This window comes from Nannobrachium achirus (genome assembly GCF_963921795.1).
Source record: "Nannobrachium achirus genome assembly, chromosome: 19".
In the NCBI taxonomy this organism is placed as follows: Eukaryota; Metazoa; Chordata; class Actinopteri; order Myctophiformes; family Myctophidae; genus Nannobrachium; species Nannobrachium achirus.
The window spans coordinates 12,521,070-12,542,190 of record NC_137826.1 but is presented as its reverse complement, the minus strand read 5'-3'; the positions used below and the strand labels follow the sequence as shown (position 1 = coordinate 12,542,190).

Below are 21,121 nucleotides of genomic sequence, written 5' to 3'. Positions count from 1 at the left end.
CCAGGCTCAGACTGGATACGGAAAGCTGGATCCGGTCCAGACCGGAAATGACCGGATACAGTTAGGGGGGCGGGCCTAAAGAGCCAGAATCAGCGAAAATCTGCGCTAATACTTTTAATCCTTTCATAATGATTAAAGCTAATTAAACTATGCGGGCTCTACGGGCATGGCAGCGCGGTACAGCGGGAAATCTACGGGCTCTACGGGGATCGCGAGGTATGAGTTAAAGTCTTAAAGGTGATACACCTTGAAATTTCACTTTTCCTATTTTAAAACCTTTTTTTGGGGTCCCACTAGCACCTTCTATCCTCACAAAGTCCCATTTCTGACCGTTGTGTCTTTCTCTGGTTTTGGGAAGGCGGAGGTTAAAAGCATCCCACGGGTTCTCAAAACAGGCTGTCCAGATTTGCTGCCGTCGCTGATGTCAGCGACGGCCGTTGACGGCCGTTTTTCAAAAATATATATATATTTTTTTTTTTCATTTTTTTTTTTTTCAAAAGAATACTTAAATACTTTTTAAATGCATGGTGTATCACCTTTAATTTATTGGTGTTTGATTGATTGATTAATGACTTTATTAGAAGTTTGCGTGGAAAAAGGTACAGTTTCATGACAGTACAGTTCACTGGTACACGGTCAACTAAAATTGCCTGGTTAATAAACCAGACCGAACACAACACCACCCCCTGGCGGTAGTGGTGTTGTAGTACGGTCTGGCACAAATCGATTGAGATTCTATTTCCCCAACCAGCTTCAAGGGTTGGCCAATCAGGGTTGTATGCTTGGGGCACGTGGTTTCTGTAGGCTTGGGGCACGTGGTTTGGGGCAATGACGTAGAAATGAAAGCTCTTCCTGAAATCCCAGACTCTCTTCCCAAAACAAAGTGTGTGATAGAGGCTGGCAACAACTAAAAGGATAAACACCCCAAGAACTTGGACTTGTTTCAATTGGAGTTCTTTAACTCGGATAACAGTGAATGACAAATAAAACACAGTACTATGCAGAAAATATAGAAGAAAAACTAAAACCGTCATAAAAACACAAAGTAAAATAAATTGTATTTACGAGGAGCCAGATGCTGACCACCACTAGCGGTACTGTATTGTGATGCAGTAGTGGCCACAACAATTAACATAGCAATTTAACAGGTTTACAGTAAGTGCATATTGATTTAGCCTACAGTACATCACAGTGGTGGCTGATCTACCCTCGGCAAAGCACTGTATAAAGCTTGGCTGATAAATATTTTACCCATGTAATTTAAGGTCTACTCTGGCCACCATTCAACCTGGAATTGCCTCTGCTGTGTTGACCAATTTCCCCTCTGGGATTAATAAAGACCATCTTATCTTATGGTCATATCTGTGAAATCACGCAGGGAAATGATTGGTTGGCAGAAATTGAATTTTATTTTTTAAAGATTGTGTTTTGGCATTTCTGCTTTATTTCCGACAGTGACAGCGGGGGAGAGAGAGGATGATATGCAGCTAATGGAGGTTTGAAGCCAGGCAAGCTGCAGGAAGGACTATTGGTCTTATTTAGGCCTAGAATGGTTTAATGCTTTAGCTGAAAAATAGCAGATCTACAAGCTCACAGCGCGGCACCGAGTGCCGCGCTGTGGGCTTGTATATCTGTAATTTTAAAAAAATCAAGATTTTGAATGTATTTTTTTAAAAGCGAACATTTGTAACTCAAACATTTGTATCTGGGTGGTCCCTGGAACAACATATTTTGAGATGGGGGTCCGCGGCCAAATACATTTAATCTTGGGGGGTCCTTGACATGAAAAAGTTTGAGAACCATGATTTTAGAAAAAGGATTTAGAAGACATTTACCCAGATGTTGCCCAGATGTTCACGATTTTTCAAAAAATGCAGATATACAAGCTCCAGCACGGCACTGAGTGCCGTGCTGTGAGCTTGTATATCTGCTATTTTTTAATAGTCAAAGCATAAAATAATGTTTTAAGTGGTTAAAATCTAAAGCGACACAGATGTTGAGAGTCTTATTTATGTGGAATGCTCCTTTACCTGGTGCACCACTTGGGCTCCCCAGGCAGTAGAATTTCTACAGTTTAACATAACATACCATTTCAGTGTAATTAAGGAGCACAGGTGCTTGACCGCTAAGACTTTATTTTTTCAGCGATCTGCATAAATTCGCTATTGCACTGGACTTGAGGTATCCCAGACAATCACCCATCATCCTCTTGGGTTTAGTGAAGCTTGGCTGCCCTCTACTGGTCTAAAACCAGAATTCTCAAAGCCAACCGGTGTACATTTTGTAGTGATAGGCTTTTCATCATTTTAATCAACAGTCCCCTAAGCCAGGTCTAAGATTCATTAATTTCATGTTTGAGTTGATTCATTTATATCTCACGGTACTAAATGCAGCCGAGGGAGTCTTCTAAGACTGAGACTGACAAATGTTGTGTTGTAATAACCTTTGTTTGTTTAAGGCTCGGCTAATCTCTACTCCTTTTTAACAAGTCTTTTGTTTAAGATGTCTTTTTTTTCCTCATTAGAACAGTGTGTAGAGAGTCAAGAAACAAAGGCTAGTAAAGGAGCGTATGATCAGTGCTGCGCAATGGTCGAATAAAGAGAATGCGAGCTACAGTGACATCAATTTATTATGTTTGAGATAGCCGGTGCAGAATGACTCGGCATGTACCAACGAGAAACCCAGCGTTCTGAAGTATTCATCTTGGTGCAGTTATGAAAGGTGCTTATCTCTTTATACACGCCGTGATCCCAGCACCTGAGAGAGATTGTCGTTGAGATTGTTTACTGGCTGTCTAGTCTGGTTGGATAGGAGAGAGACTGTCTCTAAAAGCCACTGTCTGGGAGTTGTTTATTGGGGACTCTTCTTTGTTTTGGTCCCTTTAGTTAGTGGCGGGGCTCCAAGGAGGCCTGTCTAGGGTTTGCACGTTAATTAAGATGCTTTCCCCCGGTTTTAAAGGTATAACAACGCACATACTGGAGGCTTTCCAGGTCTTGATAAAAACCAGGAAAGCGTCTGTGTCATTTCAGATTTTAGCATTGGTTATTGAAAAACTGCAGATTTACAAGCTCGCAGCGCGGCACAAATGCACAAAACATTTTTGAGAAATCGTGACATTTTGAGAACTAACCACTGATTTAGAAGGTATTTGTAGTAATGGGTTAAGTATTTAACCACAATTGCAGGCACACGCGGAAACCTCGTATCTCCAAGTTTCAAATGTGTTCATTCTTTTCGCAAAGTAAAGCACTGCTTCATCATACAAGGCCATTGCACAAAAGTAGTGAAAACAGCTGACCTACAAGCACACAACGCCTCGCCGTGCGAGGCGTTGTGTGCTTGTAGATCGGCTGTTTTCACTAGTTTAAATCATTTTTAAAATGCAAAACGAACAGTTTTGGACATACAAGGTGTCCACCCGACAACGACGATATGTTACCAGAAAAGCCAAGGACGGCAAAGTTCACACCACAGAGTTATATTGTGCCTATATTAACTACTGTATATAACTTGATGGTTCATAAATAGGAACCGTGTCCCAGAGGAAGTCTTAAAGGCCAACTCCATTCTATGATCGGATATACTGCTTGACCTTTTCAATTACCGTATTTTCCGGACTATAAGGCGCACTTAAAAGCCTTTAATTTTCTCAAAAAACTACAGTGCACCTTATAGTCCAGTGCGCCTTATATATGGATCATTCATTGACATTGACATTCCCTTTAGCACAGCTCCATCTGTTGGATGCATAACGCAACGGTAGCGTCTATTATGTGCGCCTTATAGTCAGGTGCGCCTTATATATGAAAACAGTTTGAAAATAGACCATTCATTGACAGTGCGCCTTATAGTCAGGTGCGCCTTATAGTCCAGAAAATACTGTACACATGCAAAAAAACAAAAAACGTCATCACAGAACACACATAATAAGTAGGGGTGGGCGATATGGAAAAATACAATTTCACGATATTTTCCCAAGCTGTATCGCAATTATCACGATTCTTTTTCACATTGGTTTTTATGGTTATTTTTCAAGTTACTTGACAAAAACTAGACTCTCTGGGTTCCTTTTGGGAGGTCTAATTTGAACTTTACAAGTACTGTATGTATGTAACTCTTACGGGTCCATTTGGTTTCATTTGTATACTGTCAGAGTTAAGTGGAGACCATGACATTTTAAAGTTTGAGAATTACTGATTTAGACCAAAATGCAGGTTTAAATTGAATTCTGCAACAAATCTCTGTATTAACGATTAAACAGGATTTCTTACAAGACTCCCTCAATTGTATTACGATATATACGATACCTCTGAAAAGGCATATCGTGGAGACATTGTATCGTCTCAACGATAATTATCACCATATCGCCCACCCCTAGTAATAAGTCACGTTAACGTGAAAAAGCTATCAACAAGACAAGTAAAAAAGCAGATTTACCCAACTATTTACTGCATCCCCGATAGTCGATAGTTGCAGCCCTATTTCTCAGATGTAACGGAATAACATAACAGGAATGTATTGTCATTTTTCTGGAGACGTTCTCTCCATTAAACTGCATGCTCCAGTCCCCGTTTTAAAAAGCCCTGGATTCTATTTACTGTAGTGCTCTACAGTAAATAGTGCTCTAGTGCTCTATTTACTGTAGTGCCCTTGGTTTGCCACGGCCGACAGGCATCACATTCATCATGGTGACCTGTATCACTCTGTTGGTTTTCACTGGGTCAACTGAGGAAGCAGCACTGCATTCTGTTGTGTTACAAAGCTCTACTCGCTAAACTTCCATGTCATTAAAACGGAGCGATTTTTCATCTTGTTTGACTTTTACTACCTGGCCTGCCGGAGACCTGTATTTACTGTATATTTCGTGACACAGTTTTGTGTGCACATTTGTATGTTTTAACGACTTAAACCTTTTACTGTATATTTAGTCAACTTGTCCGGGGTCGGCTCTGTACCTAGTTCACTCTTTCTTTCCCCCCCTCTACAGTAAATCTCTTTAAAATAGCTGATCTACAACCTCACAATGCATCACAAGCTGTTGTGAGATGCTAACATCTCAAAAAACAATGTTGTTTTTAACTTTGGATGATTTAAGATAGTCATTTAATTAGCACATTTTGAAAGAAAGAAAAAATCCAAATGAAGGCAGCAGAGCTTACCCGATAGGCATGTCTAGTCTGCAAGCGTGCCCACCTGATGAGATTAATGTGACAGATTGTTGTTGAAAGGCAAAGATTTGTTGGTTGAACTTCCGGAGAACTTATAAGTACATATGCAGGGATTTGGGGACATGTAGATGGGCGTTGGCATTACTAGATTGGATGTTAATCCACAACCCACTCATAGAAATAATAGGCCTACAGGGCGTAGAAATATTTTGGACGTTCAACTTGACTTCCACAGCAATCGGGATGGCCAAAACGCAAAACCTCCTATCTGCAAATGTCATGATTTTTGGATTTCACTTGAAATGAGGACAACAGGTTATGCTGCACTTGGTCAGTCTGTCTGCAAGATCGTTCTGCCCCTCATTTTGCAAAAAAAAAAAAAAAGTAATTTTAATGTTGAAAGCACATTTTCTTTTTCATTTTCCCAACAAAGTGAATTTTTCAGATAGGAGGTTTTTCATTTTGGCCATCTTATCTTTGAAACTGGTTATATAAATCAATCTTTTTGCTGTGGAGTCTACGTTGCTTTGTTATTCTCAAAGACAGAGTTGGTGTACAAAACCTTTATTCCAAGTTAACGGGCACCGGTCTTCTTGGGGGCCATGCTATTCTGGAACGATGCAAATTTGGAATGCACGGGTAACACGTTTAAGCAAAAAATTCTGTACTATTAACACCTGTTCTCAGAGTACCCAGTGCTGTACATTAACATACCACTGTTGAACCAAATATGGAGATACATGGCTCTGATATCGGTGGTGCGATTGAATTGCCACTCGGCACTCACCGTTCATTACCTTTTCTAATGAATTTGCCTACTGCGAGGGGTTTTGTCACCATATGACATTAACTATTTTTTGTTAGATTATCTTTGTGTATTTTTTATGTCTCTGTGGACAAGATTTGCTCACGTGTTGCAGTAAATATTGTGTCCTATTCTGGACTGTGCTCTTGAGTCTGCTAATTGATTGTGTTCCATTCCGTAATACCTAATTCACCCTTTGTCAAGTCCCGCCCATTGTCCTGCCCCTCTCCACACCCATTGGTTGCTGTGTCTTGGAGGGACATTCAGTGGGACATTCCATCCACTGCCATGTTAATTCAGTTGCTTCATATTGTTATTCTGTGTGCTCAATTCTAATTTCAAACTTTGTTTCAGTCAATTGGAGCTGCTTTTAAATGTTTTTATTTCTCAAAAAAATATGTTTTAGCTAATTCAACATAAAAAAAGGCGGAACCAGGGCGGGACAAGGCAGATAGAGCCTGCTGGTTGGTCAGTCAGGGGACCAACCAGGAGCCTAACAAAGGGTGAATTGGACTTAGAAGCTGCTTCACACTTAAGAAATAGGATGACAGGCACGTAGCAGAAGGAATATAGTTCACACCTAGGAAGAAATAACCTCTGCAGTGTTGCTCACGTCCTCCCCGTCTTGCTCATTTCGTCTCTGTCGTTTGGAAACCTCATTATGTCCAAAACGGATTTTCAGAATTCAAATTCAGAAACGGGAAAGGTAGCAGATCGACGACCTCAAAACGCGGCGCGAAGCAGATCTGCTACTTGTGATGCTTTTGTGGGGGGGAAAAAACACACACACACACACACACACACACACACACACACACACACACACACACACACACACACACACACACACACAAAAGGTTCTGCCCGACAGCAAGGATTTGCAACAAAAAGGGCTTTGTTGAACAACGTTTCATTCCACTGCCTTTTCCCCCTCCAGCTTAGATAAACTGCTGGATTCTGGCTTATACACCGGAGAGGTTACAGAGCTATCGGGAGGCCCAGGAAGTGGCAAATCTCAGGTGAATGTTTACCAAATTACCACCTACTCACCACATGGTTTAGTTTAGCTTTTGGCTTGTTTTTACGAGACCCCCATGCAAAAACACTCTTACTACTATTATCTCTGTAGACAGAGCCTTGCAGAATATTGGGGTTGTTGTTGGGTTGTGTAATAGAAAATAATTAATGTTCAAAAAGGATGAAGGATTTGAAGTATTGACAAAGGTTTATTCATCAAAGAGGCAAAAAGTTGAACAGAGTATCAGCAGTACAGATCCTTTGAGGAGCAGGCCTCCTGGCCTCTCCTGTCAGCCCCTCTGGGCACAAGCCTCCCTAGTACCATTACCATACAGCTCTTATAGTCCAAGATGCTATTCTAACATGTTAACATGGTCTTATAAGGATATGTTCTAAACACAGCAACATAGAAACAGTTACAGAAATAAAGGATTTGCTGACAGAGTGAGAGAGCAAGCATAGGTGGGGGAGAGAACTCAGCTGTTAGATTGACAGCTGCAGGTACAGCTAAATGAGTAGCCTTGTGAGATTTAGACTTTAGATTTAGACTACATACACATTTGTTACTCTATAAATATTTCTACCACAGTTGTCTAAATGGTTACTTTGGTTACCTGTGTGAACCTGTGTGGTTATAATTTAGTCACAGAAAATCCACAGACACACTTAACCACTTTCAGAACGTTCCAAATTAACTTAAATCAAAGATCTACAAGCTCAAGTCACAATGCCATGCATTGTGAGCTTGCATATTGGCTATTCTCGCTACTTTTGGGGGGCGACGCTCTTGTATGACAAGTAGGGCATTCATTTTCCCTTGCACAATTAGTTAATGATCACATTTGAGAACCACTTTAACCATATTTTAAACTTTGGCTATTCCAAAATTGCAGATAATACAACGAGCTCATAACGTGTCACATTCATGGCACACTTTAAAGCGAATATATTTTTACAAAAATCTTTTAATTCTGGACGTCCCTGGTCCGCAGCCAAATACACATCATTTTAGGTCCTTGACACGAAAATGTTTTAGAGCAGGGGTCTTCAACAGGGGGTTGAAGACCCCTAGGGGGTCCCCAGAGTTTCTACAGGGGGTCCTCCAAATCTTTGAGTGACAGAAACTTTTTTTTCTAATTTTTCATATTAACCACTTGAACCCTAGTGTCCATATTCGGAGGACTTTAGCCAAAAATAGCAGATCTACAAGCTCACAATGCGCTGCGAGGCGTTGTGAGTTTATAGATCGGCTAGTTTTGGCAAAGAGCTTTGGGGTAGGGGGAAAAGAGCAGACTAAGTACAGAGTGAAAGGTCAAGTTTATTAAAGGGCCATTTCACCTCTGGGACAACCCGATCTTATTTTATTGATGTTTGGGACACGATCAACACAATCCTGAGTTATTTTTTTGTGTTCAATCTGTGTTTTTACATATTTTAGTATTTCAGCGTGTACTAATGATGCGTTTTGCATCATATGATGCAAAACGCATCACTGATTATGCAAAATGCATCACTAGTCATGCTGAAATACTAAAATATGTAAAAACACAGATTGAACACAAAAAATAACTCAGGATTGTGTTGATCGTGTCCCAAACAACAATAAAATAAGATAGGGTTGTCCCAGAGGTGAAGTGGCCCTTTAAGTATTGACGGCTCAAGTGGTTAAATATCTGAAAACATGAATTGACATGAATCCAAAATACACTGATGATTGTGCTGTGAAACGATTAAACTGTATGGAATCTTTGAACAGGTTGTGGGGGTCCCTGCTTCATCTCTCTCTCAACTAAGGGGTCCTTGGCCTGAAAGACCCCCTGTTGTTTTAGAGCCACTGCTGTACACACAGCTAACTTATTTGCTGTGTGTTTCTTGCCTGTTGCAGGTGTGCTTTGGTGTGGCAGTGCATATATCCCAGCACCTCAAGCAGAGTGTGGTATATATAGACACAACAGGTGGGCTGTGTGCCGGCCGCTTGCTCCAAATGTTGAAAGCCAAATCGAGTAACATGGAAGAGCAGGTGAGTTAATGATCAGTTTTCAACAAGTTTCAACTAAAATGAGGTTAAAACCCATTTAGACCTGAAAAGCATCTGTGTCACTTCAGCTTTTAACCACTTTAACCATTAGTTTATACTTTTGCTATTCAAAATGAGCGGATATACAAGCTCATAGCCCGGCACGGTTGCTGAAAAAGCCAATCTTTGAGTATATATATTTTTTAAAGCAAAATTCTGTAACTCAAATCTTTGCTTCTTGGGGGAGGGGGGGGGGGGGGGGGGGTCCCTTGAACAACATATTTTGAGATGGGGGGGGGGGGGGTCCACAGGCCAAATACTTATAATTTTGGGGGACCTTGATTTTAAAAAGTTTTAAAATGCTAATCTAGCAACATTGGTTTTCAGAAAACTGCGTAGAAGACATTTATAGAATCGGGTGCTCTGGTCTAAAAGAGGTTAAATAATATCATAACTGCTGGGCAGAAACCTCATACTGTATGTCCATATTTTTAGCTTCAGTTCCTGCCCAACATGCCATGGTGGAGAATTGGGTTTGAATCCTCCAGCGGCAGTGGTTTCTCAAAACATGTCAAGGAACTCCAAATTGATGTGATGGATGGTTGTGTATTTGTGAAAATCCCAGTGGATGTGCAGTTTCTGAAACACTCCGACCAGTCCGTTTGGCATCGCCAACCATGCCACGTTCAAAGTCACTTTAAACCATTTAGGCCTATGATTATTGAATGCTTTAACCAGTGAAAATAGAACCACTGACATAGTAGTCTCTCAAGAACAGACTAACTGAGCTCCATTTAAGTGAAAAGGACCTTTTCTTTGACGATGGCTGGACAGTTTGCTGACATAATAGAAACATAGGGTTTTTCAAAAAACCTTAGAAGGATTCAAAAGACACTTATAGAATCGGGTCAAAATTCAAATTTTCCGATTTTTCAAAAATAGCAGATCTACAAGCTCGCAGCGCGGCACTCGGTGCCGCGCTGTGAGCTTGTATATCTGCTATTTTTCAATAGTTAAATCATAAAATAATGATACACAAAATGTGTACACGTTCTAAATGGGTTAAACCACCCTTTCTCCCCATTTCTGATGTTTTGTGGTTTTGCGCCAATTCAACGATATTCAAAAATAGCAGATGTACAAGCTGTGAGCTTTTACATCTGCTATTTTTGAATATCCGACGTATAAATGGCTAAAGTGGTTAAAATGATTGCGACGCTGTATGAACAAACTACTTTAGCTGGGAACCCTCTGGAACCTGCCCAAGGACCCCACTTTGAGAACCAGTGCCCCATAGAGACGCCATCCCCAAGACCAACCACTAGAGGTCAACAGCAGGGACAGACTGCATGTTAAATCTGAGGCTTTTTGTTGCGACTGTTAGGGAGCAGTTTACTATGAAAACCTCCACCGGCCGTCCGTCCGTCCGTCGGTCACACGTCACACGTCACACCTTTGCCCTGCTCATATCTCCGCATCAGTATGACATCACACCACATGTGTACACAAACCTTTGTGTACGTTGCTGTGGCAACAGTCTGTTGTTGCTGGTCTGTTAGTGTACGTTAGCAACCACCTTAGCAACCATGGTTTTACCCTAGCAACCAACTGTTTACCCTAGCAACCAACTGTTTACCATAGCAACCATGTTTTTTTACCCTAGCAACCAACTGTTTACCATAGCAACAAGATACGCAGAGCAGGGATCTCCATATATGGGCATAAACAGGTGACATCACACTGATGTCAGATACTCAGAGCAGGGATTTCTCCATAATATATGGGCATAAAAGGTATTCTGTTAGGGATCTCCATATATGGGCATAAAAGGGATTCTGTTAGGGATCTCCATATATGGGCATACAAGGGATTATGTTAGGGATCTCCATATATGGGCATAAAAGGGATTCTGTTAGGGATCTCCATATATGGGCATAAAAGGGATTCTGTTAGGGATCTCCATATATGGGCATAAAAGGGATTCTGTTAGGGATCTCCATATATGGGCATAAAAGGGATTCTGTTAGCTGTTAGTGATCTCCATATATGGGCATAAAAGGGATGCTGTTAGGGATCTCCATATATGGGCATAAAAGGGATTCTGTTAGGGATCTCCATATATGGGCATGAAAGGGATTCTGTTAGGGATCTCCATATATGGGCATAAAAGGGATTGTATCCCAGATGATGCCCTGTTAGGAGATCCACACTAACAGAATCCATATATGGTCCTACCGACAGCTGCTATAAGCCAACCCTGGCGATAAGGTCTGAGTCGAAGAAATGCTTCTTTCCTGGCAAGAATTGCCCCTTTATACTGTAGGGCTCGTTTGTGTATTGTATGACATCACGCCACATCATCGGCTGAGGACTGTGTGATGTCATCATATCTCCATATATGGAGACATAAGTTGCTCATGCCCAAATATGGGCTGGTGAGGTCAGACTTGGTGTGATGCGTAGGTTATCTCCATATATGGAGATTCAACTTCAATGAGTAACCATGGCAAACTGTCAACTGCCCGTATGTCTTGATAATTGGTAAAACAAACTTTTGGCCTATTTGTGGAGATAAGCGACCAACGGTCGCTTATCTCCCGATTAGGGAGTCTTACTGGTATACTATTTAAATTTGTTTTGAGGAAAAAGTGTTATTTGTCACAAGGCGACTGCAAAATATTGCTGCTATTTGTTTCAAAAAGCTTTATACCCTCCTGTATACTGTATATAACATGTATATAACGAAGTTCCCCTTTTAGAAAATATGTATTGTATTATATTTATGACACTTGCTTTGGCAATGTAAACATATGTTTTCTCATGCCAATAAAGCAATAAAGAAATTGAATTGACTACATGGGGGGCCTGGCATAATGTAAGAGAAAGTTAGCCTATTGCTACATCAATCTGGGAACTAAATCTAAATCACTAGCTTTCTTCACAAATGTGTTCATAAAGGTGTCTACTATCACCTCTGAACTTTGTCAAACCCAACTCCCTTGACATACTTTGTGGGAGCCAATCAAAGTTATTGGGATTAAAGGGGGAAAATAAAAAATTGCCAATATGAGCGTATGAGGTGTGTAATTTTGGGTATTTTTGGGCTGCTGAATCCATTCCAACCATTCGTTTTCAGTTAAAATGACTCCTTGGCCATAAAATAGGCCACACCTAATTTTGTGTGTCCATGAGACATATAATATTGGCAATAAAAAAAAGAATTCATGAAAACTATTCAAGATCAGGTGGGTAATTACACATGACACACAGGATAACATGATACAATCTGACAAGGAACATTCAAACACAGGGTTTAAAACATAGGGACTAACAGGACACAGGTGAACTCGAATGACATGATTGGCTAAGCCTTTGCAAATTAGGCCTTTTTCATGGCCAAGGAGTCATTTTTACTTATAACTAATGGTTGGAATGGATTCAGCAGCCCAACAATACCCTAATTACACACTTCATACGTTCATATTGGCCATGTTTTATTTTTCCCCCTTTAATCCCAGGCCCTGGGTATCCCGGCACCCCCAACTTTGATTGGCTCCCACAAAGTATGTCAAGGGAGTTGGGTTTGACAAAGTTCAGAGGTGATAGTAGACACCTTTGTGAACACATTTGTGAAGAAAGCTAGTGATTTAGATTTAGTTCCCAGATTGATGTAGCAATAGGCTAACTTTCCCTTACTACATATAATGACTTAAATGGGGAGAAAATGGAAGTCACATCAACACGATGTTGTTTTACAGATGGAAGCCCTGCAGAGGATCCAAACATTCCGTGTTTTTGACGTCTTCTCCTTGCTGAGCTGTGTGCACGGCCTTCGAGGCGGTGTGCTTCAACAGGTTAGTGAGCAGATCAGCTCTTTTATTCCCTTCAGTTAAAATATTACAATCTGTAATTGCAAAACCTTGTTACTTTGAGAATGTACAATTGTAACCAAATCATTTCGGTTGCATTTCGTTCATTCTCAGAGTTCTAAACGGCTAGATTAACACGGAGGATTTGACTGTGTGTATCTGTCTTATCTTTTGCTTCCACATGCTGACTTACTGTAGGCATCAGTCGGTGGCGGCTCAGTCAAGGCAGTGATCGTGGATTCAGTTGCAGCTATTATATCTCCCATAATGGGAGGCAAACAACATGAAGGTAATCTCTTTCGCTGACAATTTCATTTTTCAGCCGAGCTAGGTTCACTTTGCCATACCTGAGCCTTTCGAATTGAAACACAAATAAATCAGTAAAATAAATGTTATTGCTGGGATTCCATGCATTCGGGGAGCAGAAAGATTTGAACTAAACAATATTGTCCATCAGACGGCATAGTGCCCTGGAAGACATTGGATTACTGTAGCATAACGCTAGCTTTTCTCAAATGTCACAAGAAATTAGAATTTGGAGGCCTTTTCCCCCACCCCCTCCGCGCAAGAAATCTCTTCTAGGGGAATATCGTCTGTCGGGTGCTGGAAAACTCATATGTCCAAAACTTTTACTTTTCAGGATTCAAATTCAAAAGCAGCAAAAGTTGCAGATCGACAAGCTCAAAACGCGTCGCTTGGTGCCGTGTTTCGAGCTTGTAGATCCGCTACTTTTGATGCTTTTGTTGCAACGCTGTAGTATGATCAAGTAGGACAGGGGTCTTCAACGTTTTCAGGCCAAGGACCCCTTAGTTGAGAGAGAGATGAAGCAGGGAGCCCCATAACCTGTTCATAGATTCCATATAGTTTCATCGTTTGACAGCACAATCATCAGTGTATTTTGGATTCATGTCAATTTGTGTTTTCACATATTTAACCATTTGAACCATCAATACTTAATAAACTTGACCTTTCACTCTCTACTTAGTCTGCTCTTTTCCCCCTTTACACCAAACCTCTTTGCTAAAAATAGCCGATCTACAAGCTCACAATGCCTCGATAGCAACGATATTATCCCAGATAATGTGAATACTAATGAGCTCCCCTTGCTGATATGTAGGCAGTAGATAAGTGTCAGTGACACGGCGGTGAGCACGTCTGTCTGCGGGAAAATGTCAGCGGTGGAGAACCGAGACTCGTCATTTATGTCTGGGAACAACATGTGGAGTTCCTTGAATTAGACATTGATCTTTCGTCTGCGTAGAATGATCTATTAAATCCAAATTAGCTTGAGTTAAAATATCTTCTTTTATGTGATACAGAACCAAATTAAATAGTGACAGTGTTTAGCTAACACCAGTCAGAACAAAATAAAGGCTAAAGTAGGTTTGGGAAATAATGTTGTAGTACCACACATTGCCAAATATGTAAAAGAAAAAAGAAAAATGTAAAATAATCAATGTATGAATCAAATATTGTGCCAGATCTCTAAAACGTGGAAGTATCACAGCTTGCTTCTAACTAAACCAAAGGGATAGATAATTATGCTAAGATTAAGCTTGGTATGCTACTGCACAGAACAATGCCCACAAACATTGACATTCAGAACACCATAGCTGCCAAGTTCTGTGAAAGTTCTGCAACTCTAAGAGACAGTCTTCAACAGCCTCTCTCACATTAACACGATCCATAATTTAGGAGCTAATATGTGAAGCTTTCACCGATTGTCTTACAAGTGCCCTTCAGAGTATCCAGTAAAGCTCCAGAGAATCTCCGTTGGCAGAGCAAGGCGTAACATAACAGGATTCCGACATGGGAGGGGCCCTCTAGAGTAGACCATTCAATGCTTATTATACATGTAGGGTTGATTTGGAATGAATTATTAATTACAGTGGGACCAAGTGCTAGTTGGTTAATAAGGATGTTCTGTCTTCTCTCTCATGTGAGACCAACATTGAACTGCATGAGCTTAGAAAAAATGATTACATCTTCATTTATTTATGGGCGTTGAAATGATGAAACTCAAATTAAAACATACAGACGTATTAATTTCTAATGCAGTCAAAAGGTCAGTTTTCGACATGCTTGTTTGCCCTGTCCAAAAGGGGACAAACCAACAACAACAAACATATCTAGATTCCAAGCCACATATGACGGCACCAGCAACAACTTACTCTCCTGAATAGATCGTGCCTAAAGCCGACATCATAGTCGCCTGGGCGGTGGAAGGCTTTACACCACGGTGTAGTCTTTTCGAGTCTTTTTGAGTCATGAAACTACAACGTTACATCATTCTCTCCACCGCGAGTTCCAACGCATCTCTCTGTTTTTACTATCAGACAGACAGGCTCTACACCTCGTTCACTGATTGGTCAATCTAGACTAGTCAGTCACGGTTAATAGGACTCCACCGTGGCGTACTATGATGTCCTGCACTTATTTTCTGACTTGAGGTGGAGAGCTTTCCACCGGTGGATAGCTCTCCACCGTACACTCTGATACGGGCTTAAGGAAGTGGCTCCAACAAGACGTGAACAGATTTAGTTTAATCTCCTTGCTTCAATCTGTCTGAAGTGGAAGTTCCATTTCCTGGAACAGTAGGATTATGACATCATCATAATCATCATCGTCGTCATCATCATCATCAACAACAACAGAATCCTCCCCTAGAAATGTTTATGAAACTCTTTTGATCTCTTCCTAGATCAGAGGTCTTCAAGCAGGGGGTCCAGGACCCCTTGGGGGTCCTCAGCGTTACTACAAATCTTTGTGTGATAGAAACTTTTTTTCCTCCTTTTTTTATATTAACCACTTGAACCCTAACTTCTACAAGCTAACTTCTAACCCTAACTTCTACAAGCTCACAACGCCTCTTTGCCGGCTATTTTCGGCAAAGAGGTTTATTAAAGGGGGCGGGACACCGGCCGAAATTTAACATTATGATACAGTAGGTCACGTGGTCTTTCTTCAAACGGTCTGAAAAGGAGGCGGGGCCGTATCAGTTATTAGTGTATGTATACTTCGTCCGTCGTGCGGTGCCGCGCACAACGTGATGTGTTGTTGTTAGCTGGTAGCGCCGCACCCGGCCGCACCGCACGGCTATTTTCAAGAGCTATACACACACACACACACACACACGCACGCACGCACGCACACACGCACACACAGGCTACCACAGACTTCAGTCCTCCGGAGCTCCGGTGAAGCACTGGAGCACTTTTTAGCAGAGATGGCTGCTAAAAAGTGGTCCGGAGCGCCGGTGAAGCACTGGAGCACTTTTTAGCAGAGATGGCTGCTAAAAAGTGGTCCGGAGCGCCGGTGAAGCACTGGAGCACTTTTTAGCAGAGATGGCTGCTAAAAAGTGGTCTGTGCTGCGGAGGACCCTCGTTCTAATCTCTGACACCTTTTTGTTAGAAGACTTGTACCCTGTACGCGGTTAGGGGGGATTCTATAGCAGATTATATCAAATTTTTACCCCTAGAACTGCTTGTTTTAAAATTCGTTTTATGAATTGTCGCATTTTCTCCTCGCACAGTTCTGTTGGGGTTGTTTCACTAGATAATACTCAGCGCTCAACTCCGCCCCCTCCCGTCATATTACCCAATCAAATTAATTTAATTCAGTTACTGTACAGAAAGTACTACTTTCAGTACAGTAACTACAATAAATTAATTTGATTGGGTAATTTAACATGGGGGTACATGACATCATTAAAAGAATTGGCTAATTTGATAGCCATAATTAGCTGTTTTGGCCGTGTCACGCCCACTTTAAGTATTGATGGTTCAACTGGTTAAATATCTGAAAACACACATTTACATGAACCCAAAATACACTGATGATCGTGCTGTCAAACGATGAAACTATATGGAATCTATGAAAAGGTTGTGGGGGTCTCTGCTTCATATCTCTCTCTCTCTCTCAAGAGAGAGAGAGGTCCTTGGCCTGAAAATGTTGAAGACCCCTGTCCTAGATCATAATGAGTTCTGCTCGTTCTTGCTTTGTTTTACTTTTTTATGGGTTTCACCTTTAAATACCTAAAGAAATATAGTTATGTAGCCAGCGTTACATTACCTTATATCAAACCTTCCAAAAAGAGTTAGGGTTTTTGTTAAGTAATAGGGTTCTCCTCATCTCTCCAGCTCTTAAATAAACAGAAAATACATTTTCAGGTGGTTTGCCAATTTCATCCAATCAGGAAAGAGTACCCATTTATCAGCTTCAAATTGATTGTGTTCCAGTTTCAATTTGTCTGCTCATTTCTTTGTGTCATCACTTCGGTTGCAAAACCAGTTCAATTGTTTTTTTCTGTATCTTGTTCGAGTTCTCCCTTGATTGGGTGATCCTGACCTGAAAATGCTATTTCTATTCACTAAAGAGCTGGAGAAACGGGGAGAGACTCCTGTTACTGAACAAACACTCTATACACAGCAATGATTGATTAGTATTACTACGAGAACGTAGAGCTATTTAACACTGCAACACTTTAACCCATTTAGGCCTAGAATTAGAAGGATTCAAAAGACACTTATAGAATCGGGTCAAAATTCTAATGTTCACGACTTTTCAAAAATAGCAGATCTACGAGCTCGCAGCTCGGTGCCGCGCTGTGAGCTTGTATATCTGCTATTTTTCAATAGTTCAGTCAGATAACCCACGATAAGGATTGAAACAATGTTTATTATTATTATGAATGAGTAATGCAAGTGTGTATATGTCACATTTATTTTGGCGTCAGGCTCTGCTCTCCCTGCTCAGCGCAGCACAGAAGAACATCAATAACCATTAGGAGCAGGGAGATATAAATATATATAAACACCCCCCATGGGGAACAGAATTAACAGCAGAGCCTACTGGTGGTGCTGGGGAGGCGGTGGGGGCAAGCAAGTGCCAGCTGCCAATCAGCAAGGCAGGAGGAAGAGACACTGAACAGGCTTTAAGTAGGTTGGCAATGATCAGCTGACTGCCACATAACCTGTGACGCAAGACTGGCGTAGTAGTGTTGTAACAGAACTGAATGCAACCGCATTGACCCCTCGGGTATAACTGACTGAACCTATGATCGCAGGCTCTATCCATTTAAAGCATAAAATGATACACAAAATGTGTACCCGTTCTAAATGGGTTAACCAAAATATATCGCTTACCCAGAGTGTATTGGCCCACACTATGAACCAACATTAGTTATATTTTAAATGTTGATAAGTGGCCATGCTATAAGTGGGATAATGAACCCCAAGCTGTGTTTATTGAATAATAATGCACTCTGCAGAGGCAAATCCTACTATAAATCTACAGATTTAACTCGACATCATGCATTATTTTTTAATAACCAACACAGCATGTCGTTGATTATCCTATACATATTGTCGCTGTTGGACAGAAAACGTCATCTTTCATCTCCCACCGCCCCTTAATGCCTTATTTTATACTTTGTCTTGTGATGACAGCGTTGTGCAAAAGCAGTGTAAATAGCAGATCTATACGCTCACAACACAGAGCAACATGTGCGTGCTTGTTAATCTGCTACTTTTGCCAATTTAGTTGCAAATGTTTGACTATAATGTCATGCCCAAAATAGGAACTTCTAGTTTGTTAGTTAAGTCTGTCTGGTCTGGTTTTTATAATTATTGAACCAATAAAAAGTATTGTGATTAAACAATAACTACATTAGATCCATTAGATTTATTCCGGTGGTGTAAAGTAACTAAGTACATTTACTTAAGTACAGTTTTGAGGTATTTGTACTTTGCTTGAGTAGTTCTAGTTTTCAGTACTTTTACTTCTACTCCACTACATCTCAGAGGCAAATGTTGTACTTTTACTCCACTACAATCATTTGAAAACGTTAGTTACTACTAGTTACTTTGCAGATATAAATGATTATATTATAAAACATACATTAATCCACTTTAGCTTTATTTTATAACTAGGCTATTTGAAAATAGACGATCTACAAGCTCACAAGAGCTTGTAGATCTGCTATTTTCAAGCATTTTGTACTTTTACTTTTGGTACTTTAACTACATTTTGATGCCAACACAGTTGTACTTTTACTCAAGTACATTCTGAATTCCGGACTTTTACTTGTTAGGGTGCCCTCACACCAAAATACCTATGAGAGTGGAATCCGCGTTCCGCCAATGCATTTCAATGAGAGTGAAGCGGTTTCATGCCAGCAGAGGATTTCTGCAAAAAACGCTCCCTTATCATTGAAATGCATTGGCGGAACGCGGATTCCACTCTCATAGGTATTTTGGTCTGAGGGCACCCTAACAGAGTATTTCTACATTGCAGTATTGATACTTTTACTTAAGTACACCAATTGAGTACTTTTTCCCACCACTGATTTATTCACCCATTTCCTGAAAAGTAACCGTTTGACTTTCAAGGTTTTTCCCAACAGCGACGATATCCGTCGCATCTGAAATGGTACCAGCATGCATGGTGGGATCAGTGGGAATTTTATTGGTTGAAGGATCTTTGTGTGCATTGTTAAATACAAGATATACCCTTGAAAATGATTTCCTAAAAAGATGGAACCTTTGATAAACCAAAGCCAAGCAAAAATAGTGTGAATCCCAAGGATATTGAAGAGCAGGAAGATTAAATGAATACATTTTCTGTGTAATGATGAAAGCATTTTGCAGACAGCATCTGTGGGATTCCCTGTTCCTCCAGGCATGTCCTTGATGATGCAAGTTGCAGGGGCCCTGAAGACCATAGCAAAGGACTTCAACGTTGCTGTGCTGGTAAGGATGACAACCATTCTCGTGTTTGCTACTCGAAATCCATTTTCATCCATTAAGCACTCAGTTTGCCCAATTGAAGATACTAGAAAAAAGCGCCTTTGGGAATTTTTGTCCCAGTCTTACCTGAAAGCCCCCTGTTGTCTCACTGTCCGCTATAGCAGTCCCTCTCGTGTATTATTGCTTTAGAATGGCATTTATTATGACATTTTTAATGACGTGGCTCCTCAGAGGCGAGTCACAGAAGTGGGACTGTCTTTCTGTGCTCGTTTGGAAAACCACTGGACCAACCAGCGGCACATTTCTAGAGCAGTGGTTCTCAACCTTTTCTGGTCGCGACCCCCAAAATAATCATATCTGAACTGGGGACCCCCAGTAAAATTCTTTTTTGTATAACACGGTTCTATTGTGAAAATAGCCGATCTACATGCTCACAACGCCTCTAGAGAGGTAATAAAAAGTCCTAAATTGTCACTTTAGAAATGTGCATATGAATATGTGCTCTATACACTTACATTTTATGTTGGATTGTTTACTGTTGAGTGAGAAAACAATGTTGCACATTAAGTTAATCATCTGGGGACCCCCCAAAATAATTTTCCCGACCCACAGGTTGAGAACCACTGTTCTAGAGCACACGAAAACAGATATAATATTGTGTTTTTAGTTTTTGAACATTCTCGTATCCCTTATCATAAAGTGTTACTAGAATGAATCTAAATGGAACAAAATAATGAAAAATCCATTAAAAAAAAAGTAATTGGAACTGATCTGTAGGTGACAAACCATGTGACCAGAGGTGACAATGGGGAGCTGAAGGCAGGGCTGGGTCTGTCATGGAGTCACGTACCCAGAACCAGGGTTCTGCTGCAGCGCATTGAGAGGCCCGGCACATCACACTACAGCCTGCGCACTGCTACACTGGTCAAGTCTTCTAGACAGGTATGTCAACTACCTCAGCAGTAGCAGCAGCCGTAAAACATTAGGCAGTATAGGCTGCCTGCTTCTACAGCCGCAACGCGAGGCGGGACTACGGCTGCTATGACGTAATCACCGCAGCGGTCAAAATTAGTAAAGCAAACAGGCGACGGGGTCTCAACACTTTCTCTGAATGCTTTGGTTCCCATGGCGACGCTTCTACGCAGCAGACGTAGTAGACGCTACGTGGGAAGGGACCCTCTGGCGTTGTGGAGACGGCCACGACGACGGCAGGTTTATCTATCGAGCGCTGATCATTTCAGAAAATAGCTCATAACATGCCTATGGTGGATTTTTATGAAACAAAGACTTTGCAGATAGAAAGAGGATAATTCAAGCTTTCAGTACAGCCGCAATGTTGGTGAGTTTAACTTTGTTTAATACAATCAGAAATGACTTTTCTGTTTGGATGTATGGGCTGTCAATGGCAGAAATTAGTTTTTTGCCACTCAGTAGGCGTTCCCACATAACTTCCAGCAACAGTGATGTCACACGCATACCCTCTATAGCGTTTGTTTACA

General features: G+C 41.0%; 1 protein-coding gene across 1 annotated transcript in view; it reads left to right on the top strand.

Moving 5' to 3' along the window:
* rad51d (RAD51 paralog D) overlaps positions 1–21,121 on the top strand; it is a gene marked incomplete at its 3' end in the record, with an annotated part of 52,878 nt that overhangs the window by 31,095 nt on the left and 662 nt on the right. Inside the window, exons 4-9 of the mRNA XM_080749243.1 lie at positions 6,911–6,992; positions 8,876–9,010; positions 12,766–12,861; positions 13,075–13,165; positions 19,555–19,625; positions 20,400–20,564. Coding sequence (XP_080605369.1) covers positions 6,911–6,992; positions 8,876–9,010; positions 12,766–12,861; positions 13,075–13,165; positions 19,555–19,625; positions 20,400–20,564 — 640 coding nt within the window. The remainder of the gene's footprint in view (positions 1–6,910; positions 6,993–8,875; positions 9,011–12,765; positions 12,862–13,074; positions 13,166–19,554; positions 19,626–20,399; positions 20,565–21,121) is intronic.